The following is a 9,921-nucleotide window of genomic DNA, read 5'->3' as shown; positions in this document are numbered from 1 at the left end:
CGGTTTCCACCGTAGCTAGACAAGCAGGAGTTGATTTTGCGCCCAAAACTCAATTCAACTTCACAAGGCGAGCTTGATTCAAAAAGAGAGAGCATCTGCGAATTGAGAGGAGTGATTAAGTGAGCTTTAACATGGGAGATTGGTTGCGGACATGACGACGGACAAAGGCGAGGCACCGCGATGGTCTGAGTGAGGCCCCTTACCCTAATCTGAGCCAGCATCGCCCACGGCCACAATGACCTCAATTGGATCTAGGTGAGGACCTCGCCAGCCACAGTATAAAGAAAAAACAAAAGGAAGAAAAGGAGAAAAACGAAGAACAAAGAACAAGATGAAAGAGAAAAACAAAAAGACAAGAAACAGAAATACCAAAAATGCCCCCATCATGCCTTTTTTAAGTGACATAGGAGATACTAATACTCGATTAGACCCTTATTTGAAACTAAAAAACAACTTCAAATCCTTATTTAAAACAAAATTCATTTAAGACTCCCTTTCGAGAAAAATAACCCAATTCATGTCTTTTCTTTTTGGTTGAAAATTTCCCTAATAATTGAAGATATGATGGATATTTTTTTTCTCATTCCGTGTTTAAAAGTTAATAAGACTTCTTGAAGATCATAAAGGACCATTTATTTCCCCCATTTGCTTTTGTAGCAATGCGGCCGCAGCCACAACCGCAACTAGATTTGTGGCTGGAACTACGCGACCACAACAGTACCAGACAACCAGGACAATCAAATTTCATGTCATACCTCCATCGACATGGGGTAGATGATGCGGGAGCATCAAATTTTCATTGAAGACAATCAATTCACAAACCCAACTCAAGTCTCGTCAATTAACCAAGCCTAAATTTGATTTTACGCAAGCAAAGGGAGATTTCGGCCATAATAAATTGTAAAGGCTAATTTGGCGGGGCCAACGTTGGAGCGTTGTTTCCCAACTCGAATGAATTTCTCGGTTTAAAGTTGATTTCCTACCTTAAGTAGATGTCTTGATTTAAGGTGGTTTTTCTGCTTAAATAAGTTTTGTAATATGAGTAGTTTCCTAGTTTGAATGATTCCTAGCTCATATGACCTGGTCTGTCTATAAAAAGAGGTGCACTCTCAAATGAAAAATTCAAATTTGGAGTTGACAATACACGGAAATTATTCTCAAGTGAGTGAATAATTCATTTGTCTATCCAATTCTTTCACGGAAGTTAATTGTCATGGCTAGTAAAATAATCCAATTATGCTTTGGTGGCGAACTCTTCTAGTCCAAAGTTATTTTTCTCTCGAATACACTGAGTATGTTGATTCATTTTATCAAACATGTTCGACATTCTCTCAAATTCATATGCATCTCCTGAGTTAGAAATCGCTAGACATTCGGATCAAGTGTACCAATCCTAGAGTGCTAAGAGTAGAAGATGTTCAACTTACACTTAAATATTGCGGATGAAATATTTCTTAATATATTGACAGTTCAAGGGTGAGAATTTTTTCGCAAATCATTTTGTAAAGATAATATATTACATTATAATATGGTATCTATCCAAAGTAATCAATCATTTATAGATATTTAAATATGTTTTCAATAATTCATTAGGAGAAAAAACATTTTCTGAAGGACCATTACCCTCGGAGGACAGTACGAACACTACGCTCGTTGGACACTTCCTATTCGTTATCAAAAGTCCATTAATAAATGTCGGCCCCCTGATTAAAAAGATAGATTCATCCCTCTAGCTCAAACGCTACAGGCTCTCCCACTCTCCTCTCTTGTTAGCATACTAAGCTCATCATTCAGAGCAAATAAATCATCAGTCTCCGTGATTTCTCATCCTCTGGATTTTTATCGATGGAGACACAGGTAAACACACGAGAGAGGTCGCTTCTCGTGCCGTGTGTTCAGGACATACTGAAGGAGAACCCGACCACAGTCTCGAAGAGATACATCCGTGATGATCAAGAATCTCCTGTGATCACGGATGCTTGCTCTGGCTTGCCTCAAGTCCCGGTGATTGACTTGGGGAGGTTGGTTTTGGAGGAAGTTGCAAAGCCAGAGCTCGAGAAGCTGCACCATGCGTGCAAAGACTGGGGCTTCTTTCAGGTACAAAACAACTTTCATGTACGAAGTATCCGAGAAAGTGTCGGACAAAAAAGGGGAGTTCTTCGATTGAAATAGGTTGAAATTCCACATGATGTCCTAAGTACTTTTACTACATGCGGGCTTTCAATATCGTTACACAGGTCGATCCAAGTCATTCAAATGGATTTGCAAGGGACGGTTAACCCAAGTAGGGACAGCTAGATGAACAATTTTTAGCCACCATTTAGGGTTGTCTATGAGATTTTCCAATGGAAATTCTTCACTTTGCTCTCTGGACTCACTTTTTACCTCATTTAAGTTTCTGCATCAGCCTATGCATGCTGAATTCATGGGGTCAATAAAGTGGGATACTTCTGTGCCATCCTGAGTTCATGATTTCATGTTTCGCTTTTGTTAGATCACCGCATAATCAACATTCAATCTTCGTAAAAGGTGTGAGAAATCAGACTTGATTGGCACATAAAACGATTTGGTTTTCTTTGGAAGAATTGCAAGGAGAAGGGCAAAGGAGATTCACTACAGTATTAATGAGCCTGCCTTTTGATAGGACGATGAAAGTGGACTTAGCGTAGTGCATAGGTCATTACCTGTACTATCACTTAGACATTATAATATTGGTAGTAGAACATCGAGTTTTATATCAAATCTTGTACTTTAGGCATTACCATTTTAAAAGATCCCCAATAGATACTGCTAAAAATTTTCTTAAATTGCACAATCTATTTGCGTTCCTCACGCTTAATGGGGATATATATGGGAACAATGATCAATCCCACATTAGCAAGTCGATGTTTCTGATTTGACCATGTATGACAATTTATTTATTAGATTAAACTAAATTATAGTCAATTTGAGGTAGGCAACATCTGTTGTTTGCGTGCCATGCTTAGTAAGTTAACGAGCCATTGACCTCGTGTCAGGAAAAGTAGACTAATAGTTGTACCTTTGAGATCAAGTAAAGCAATGTTGCTGTTAAAGGGTATTATTACCGCAAACTGTCTTTAGATGAATTTGGAGATGTCATCTGTTGTAAAGATTGCTAATAAGACAGATTAATCTAATGCAACATTCTTAATTTATGTTGGAATTAATATTTGTTGGTTAATCATCATTCAGAAGATCAGAACTTTCTCTGTCTCGATCTTAATGGAATGCCTGTTTCTTGGTGAATAATGAATGATAGTGTTAACAATTGTTCAGCTGATAAATCATGAAGTGCACCCTAAGTTGCTAGAGAAAGTGAAGAAGGGGATTGAAGAGCTGTTCAACATGCCAATGGAAGAGAAGAAGAAGTTTTGGCAGAGAGACGGCGAATTGGACGGCTTTGGACAGGCCTTTGTGTTCTCGGAAGACCAAAAGCTTGATTGGGCTGACATCTTCTACATCAACACCCTCCCTGCTTCTCTCAGGAAGCCTTACTTGTTTCCCAAACTCCCACTTCCCTTCAGGTTCTCTCTCTTACTCCCGCTCTCTTACCATGGGAAAACATGCATAAAAACACGATAAAATTAGTATGTGACATTCATGCCACGTGGACAAACATGCATAAAGTATAAGATTATTTTAATTAAGTAAGCGATATCACATCAGCATATCATGTAATATAACTGCAATATACCTAACTTCCTTATTTTTAAGGGTTTAGTATGGGGCGTGCTCCAAAATATTCTCTTATCGCCTAAAGTATAAGATTATTTTAATTAAGTAAGCAATATCGCATCAGCATGTCATGTAATATAACTGCGATAAAAATAACTTTCTTATTTTTAAGGGTTTAGTACGGGGGATGCTCCAAAATATTCCCTTATCGCCTAAAGAATGAAATTGTCTACATGGTAGAGATGATTTGGACGCTTACTCAAAGGAAATGCAAGCCCTAGCCATAAAGCTCCTCTACCTCATAGTGAAGGCTTTAGGAATAGAGGCAAAGGACCTCGAGGGGATGTTCGAAGAGGGCCTGCAAGGGATGAGGATGAACTATTACCCGCCATGTCCACAACCTGAGCTCGTGATAGGCCTCAACTCTCACTCTGATGCCGACGCGATCACCATTCTCCTCCAGGTCAACGAAATGGAGGGCCTCCAGATAAGGAAAGATGGGAAGTGGGTTCCTGTGAAACCTCTCCCTGGTGCTTTCATCGTCAATGTAGGAGACATTGTTGAGGTAATAATATTGCAACATCAAATTACTCATTCATGATAATTCATCGTCTCATACTCAAAGTGTTCTCTTCATTGTCCTAAAGCAGATTATGACGAATGGGATATACCAGAGCATCGAGCATCGAGCGGCGGTGAATGCAGTGAAGGAGAGGGTCTCTATCGCGACATTCTTCAGTCCACGAATGGATGCCGAGATTGGTCCCATGCAAAGCCTCATCGCCCCGGAGACCCCAGCATTGTTCAGGAGGATAACGGTGGCAGAACATCTTAAGGGCTATCTAACAAGTGAGCTGCAGGGCAAAGCTTATCTCGACGCCATGAGGATTAGGCATGAGGAAGCCTCGAAGAGCTGAGTTGTATCTTTTGAGCATGAACGTGAAAACGGTGACATGAAGAATGGTCATCAAACCAGATTATAGGATATGGGTTTTGTATCTTATGGAGGTCCTTTCTGAGGTAGACAACAACGACTTCAAAAACTTCATATCATTTTCATCCCTCGCTTATCTCAACCATCAAACAGTCTTGTAAAATCCATGGCACTGACGTTCCGTTCCATCCTTCTCTTGATCAATTAATGAATGTGCAGCCTCGTAATAGCCTGAGCAGCGCCATATTCACGAGACTATGGCTCGCGTCTTACCTTAATTGATCCATATGGTTAAGGGGTATTTTTTTAGCTCGGACTAACTTATTTAACGTGCTCGTCATTAGAAAAAAAAATGAAGAAAGTCGTGAGACTAAGCCAGAATTCAGAACTAAACAATTTTTTAAACAGTGGGACGATAAAGACGGTGAACTGCAAGGTCATCATTAGCCACGGATGTTGGATTTTATAATCTCTTTATTTCTACAAGCAAGCCCATTTTAAGATAAACAAAAGCTTCGGTAATTTCATATCTCAAGTATCATGCGAGTGAGAAAGTTCGGAGGGATGACTCATATATAGAAAATGTATACATTTAATGGCGTGGATATCTAAAGTAACATCGCGCGCATAATCCAACTAATATATATTTGATGAGCTAACCTAATTATATATCTTCAGGGGTTTTTCCACTCAATGAACCCCTTAGATTCTTCCCGTGAAAGTCAATATTTCGGCAAAACCAATCCTAGCATTTTTTTTTTTCCAATGCGAAAATAGTTGTCGAAAGATTTAATTGTTAATTACGTAAATACCAATTACTCTCGTCGTCCCTCACTCCGTTGCCACATTCCCCCTCTATCATTGAAAGTAGCATTTTCCATCCCGGGACAAGATACCATGATGAAAAGTACCAACCCTCCCATGAAAGAACACCAAGCGAGCGACTATGAAATTGCAGTAAACCCTAGCCCCCTAATTGCAAAACGTCCAAAGGCCTTGCATCAACAAAGATTAAAAGCTATCGTCGAACGCCACCTTGTCACTGCCATCTCAAGCACCTGCAATCGCCAGGGCAACCTTAATCCAAGGTCATCAGGCTCAACAACCTTTGAATCGAGATTGTGGAAGCCTTGGATGATCCGAGAACATTCATGGTAGACAACCTCCTCAAATCAAGGTAACCACTGTGGCAACATTGATCAAAGGTCACCTTGGGCCAAGATGGCAAGACCTCACCATGTGTCATGCTCCGATCCTCGGGCACGCACCCTTCCCTCACCTTAGTCGATTACTAGCGACATCCTAGGACGCATCGTCGACCCTTTCATTTTAATACGCATGCGGAAGTAGATAAAATAATCCCCAAACAATAAAACAATGGGATAGAAAAGTAGGGCAGAAGAACAGCTCAAGTGCCATAACTTGGCACGGGAGGACACTTAAGTGCCATAACTTTAAAATGGTGCACTTGAGTGCCGTTTGAAAGTTAAATGGGACACTTAAGTGCCACTCCGGCGAAAATCCGGCCAAATGGCTTACGTGGCGACTTTCCGACGAGTTTGGTCCAAAACGGCGTCGTTTTGCATGCTGACGTGGCGGAGAAAATGCAAAAACGATGTCGTTTTGTGTCTATGTGTAAATAATAATATAAAAATTAATTAAATTAGATTTAAAATTAATTTTATTTAAAATATTCAACAAATTAGAAAAAAATAAGAAAAATTTTAAAATTTAAAAAAATTAAGAAAAATTTAAAAAATTAAGAAAATTAAGAAAAAATTATTTTTTTTTAAATTAAGAAAAATAAAAAAAATAAAAAAAAGGGGGAGGTCGAATGGGGCGACCGAGGGCTGAGCCCTCGCCGCCGCCGCCTCCCCATTGCTGCCGGGAAGGGCCGGCAACAGAGGGGGAGGGTCGGCTAGGGTCGCCGGCCCGCCGACCGACGGCGAGCCTCGTCGGATCACGGCCCTCGCCACGATCCGGCCGGGGGCTGAGGACCACCCCCTCAGCCGCCCCTGTTCGAGCTCCCCCTTTTAAATTTTTCTTAATTTTTAAAATTTTTAAAATTTTTTAAAATTTTAAAAATTTTCTTATTTTTTTAATTTTTTGAATATTTTAAATAATTATATTATTATTTACACGTAGACACGAAACGGCGTCGTTTTTCTATTTTCTTCGTCACGTCGTGTGCAAAATGACGCCGTTTTGGACCAAACTCGCCGAAAATTGTCACGTCGCTAGTTGGCCGGATTTTCGTCGGAATGGCACTTAAGTGTCCCATTTTACTCCGATATTGGCACTTAAGTGTACCATTTTAAAGTTATGGCACTTAAATATTCCTCCGTGCTAAGTTATGGCACTCTAGGTATTCCAACCTCGAAAAGTAGAGCTATATTTTTCACAACTAAAAAGCCACAACCATACTTTTATACATGACAAACCTCATAGTATATATTACAATACTATTATCAAGAGTCTGATCTATCTCATAACAGTTCACACTTAGGGTTTGTAAAACGGGGTGAGGTTTTAGTCCTCATCCGAGTCATACTCCGGATCATCCTCGGACTCCTCCTCCGATTCCTTATTAGGGTCCTCCTCTTCGGGTTCTTCCTCCTTAGGTTTCTCATTGGGGTTCTCTTCTAGGTACACCTCTTCTTGTTAGACCTCTCATTCTTCCATGCTTCAGCTGGAGTCTACTGCTCATTACTTGGGAGAGTCAAGGTCACTCTCGAGCTTAGGGTCTTTAGCATTGGTCACCGCTCTGTTCTTGGGATCTGCGGTCCCTTCTCTGAATGCTACCTCTAAGACAAACAGAGGCACATCACCCTCCAATATCGGACCATCTCTTCTTCCATCATGGTAGTGACGATACCATGATTGATACTCGTAGGGCCTCAGGTCATCTCTATCCACATCAACCCAGACGGTTGATTTCACCAGCACATACTCTAGACCTTCCGGGTGATGGTGTATCAGGAAGTGGAACCCTATCTTGGTGATCTCCTTGGGTATACCAAAATGCATGGGAGGAGAAGAGGTGGAGGTGCTGCCATCTAGGGACTTGAAATGATGGTCCACAATCGGGATGAGACTATGTCTTAGCAAATTCTATCCCCTAAAACCCAATTAGGAAGTCAATATACTCTAGAGTCTACTTAAGCACAACATGAGTCAAAGGACTTACCTTGGCCTCAATTCCTTCCTGCAAGTTAGTATACATTAGATATACATGAACCACATCAATTCACAGCATCAGATCAAATCATTGATCAATCGACTTAGTTGATTACATGTCAAGCAGATCATTTCTCAGTCATTTTAATATGTACTATTCATTTTCCAAGACGGTATACATCTAGTCACCGAGCCACGTGCATTCTTTAAGGCGACATACTTAGTCACCGAGTCACGTGCATTCTCTAAGGCGACATGTCTAATCACCAAGCCACATGCATTCTCTAAGGCGACGTACTTAATCACCGAGTCACATACATTCTCTAAGGTGGTATACCAAATCATTGAGCCACATGCATTCTCTAAGGTAACATGCCACGTGCCTTTCAAAGGTGATGTATATAATCCACAAGTCACTCTTGGTCTCCGAGCCACGTAATACAACTTTCTTTCTCACCACTTTATATAGCCCACTAAAATATTGATAGTGCTATAAACTGACACTCAGTTATTTGCCAATCCATTGCTAAAATTAAATATTTTAGGGATAAAATTCTAAAATCATATTTAAATCAATTCGTTTAATGCTAAAATAAATAAACGGATTGCCCACAATAATTTCTGAAAAAAATTTCAAAAAAATAATTAAATAAATTTTATAAAAATATTAAATAATTACAATAAATCCAATTTAGGCCCATAATGCCTAATTGGAAGCTGAGACGAGCCTAAAAAATTACCGAGACTTGTTCAATAAATACCAAGACCTATTTCCTTGTTACTACACTAACCATTTATTTAACATGCATCACTAAGTCTCTAATTTAATTATTCTAATATAATCTATCCACCTAATTGCACTTAATTAAATCTAATCAACCCATAAGTATCATTAGCATATTAATAAAGAATTAGTGAGCTAAACTCACCGGATTAACGAACGGGTCGGATCAAACCGACGAGAACGTCACGAGGGACAATACTTCTCAAAGTGGGCCTAGGTTTTGAGGACCGGAACCATCTCAAATCTGATTTGGAATAGTGTTGGAAACCTACTGTTTTCCCCCTCCGATTTGAGCTGCAAACAAGAGAAAACAAAGTTGAATTGGCGAAGTAAGATCGGTAAAGGCGGACGGTTAGTTTCGTGGGGCAAGCGGCGGTCAGACAAGGGCCTATGGTGGCCGGAGCTGGTTGGAAAAGCTCATGGGATGCATGGACAATGGGTTGGGATGGCGTGATGGAGGCAAACATGTGGGGGCAGCATTCGTGGGCGGTGGTGTGGCAAGGTGTGCGGTGTGCGGTGGCTTGCTGGCTTGCTCCGGCAGTGGCTGCTCCTTCTCTGGCTTCTGCTAGAGTGTGAAATGGAGAGGGACAGGGAAGCAAAGCTAGTCGGCAGCCTTGGGGAGGAAGCAAGAGATGGAGGAGGCCACCATGGCCAATTTCTTCTAAGCCATTGTCCCTTTGACCCATCCTACACCACTCACACTTCCTTAGCTATTCATGGGCCGCCAAGGCTCACCTTTACAACCTTGAGATGGTCCATTCTAGCTAGGTCATGGGGGAGCTACAAATTTGACACCATTCCTTCTCAATTGGACTTGATTTCCTCTTCGATTCAATCACGTATGGCCTTTACAAATTCAATTGACACTTCAATGCCCAAATTGATATTTTTCCTCACCTATGAATTCATCTTGCATCCCAATTTCTCGACCAAAAATGATTTTCGGCATTTTCTGAACAAAAACAGTCATATGCCGACTTTTTTTTAAAAAGTCTCGGGTTTCAGAAAAATATTCTGAGACTAAGTCGACAATCATAAAATTTATTGTGACATGACAGAATATTCAATTTATGAAATTGGACTTGAATTCGCGGTTAATTTCACTCGAGCACATTTTAGCATGACTTAAGCTACCGTGTAGTTTTCGGAGATTTTCAGTGCAAATGACCCATGGTCAATTTTCTTCGGGTCATAATGAACCCACTCGATACATTGGCCACTCTTGGTTGTCGTAAAAATCTCGAGAATTTAAATACGAACACAAGGTACCAAAACGACAGAAGAATCAGTCTAGGGCTGATCGACGAGAATTTTCCAATTTAGTGGTGTC

At 40.5% G+C, this 9,921-nt stretch overlaps 1 protein-coding gene across 1 annotated transcript; it reads left to right on the top strand.

Moving 5' to 3' along the window:
• Positions 1 to 1,740: 1,740 nt before the first annotated feature.
• Positions 1,741 to 4,755, top strand: LOC104445097 (protein SRG1). Its single transcript, XM_010058909.3, has 4 exons — positions 1,741 to 2,097; positions 3,298 to 3,545; positions 3,937 to 4,261; positions 4,347 to 4,755. The coding sequence occupies exons 1-4, from the start codon at positions 1,846 to 1,848 to the stop codon at positions 4,611 to 4,613; spliced, it is 1,092 nt and encodes a 363-aa protein (XP_010057211.2). The 5' UTR covers positions 1,741 to 1,845; the 3' UTR covers positions 4,614 to 4,755.
• Positions 4,756 to 9,921: the final 5,166 nt, after the last annotated feature.

The sequence above is a fragment of the Eucalyptus grandis genome, chromosome 5 (assembly GCF_016545825.1).
Source record: "Eucalyptus grandis isolate ANBG69807.140 chromosome 5, ASM1654582v1, whole genome shotgun sequence".
Taxonomy (NCBI): domain Eukaryota; kingdom Viridiplantae; phylum Streptophyta; class Magnoliopsida; order Myrtales; family Myrtaceae; genus Eucalyptus; species Eucalyptus grandis.
Note: the sequence above shows the minus strand (reverse complement) of the source record. Positions and strands in the feature narration are given on the sequence as shown.

Excerpts from the sequence above, each read along its gene's own strand:
- LOC104445097 (XM_010058909.3), top strand. The coding sequence starts at position 1,846 with ATGGAGACACAGGTAAACACACGAGAGAGGTCGCTTCTCGTGCCGTGT. Across the intron at positions 2,098-3,297 it reads AAGACTGGGGCTTCTTTCAG|CTGATAAATCATGAAGTGCA; the intron begins GTACAAAACAAC and ends ACAATTGTTCAG. Across the intron at positions 3,546-3,936 it reads AAACTCCCACTTCCCTTCAG|AGATGATTTGGACGCTTACT; the intron begins GTTCTCTCTCTT and ends TCTACATGGTAG.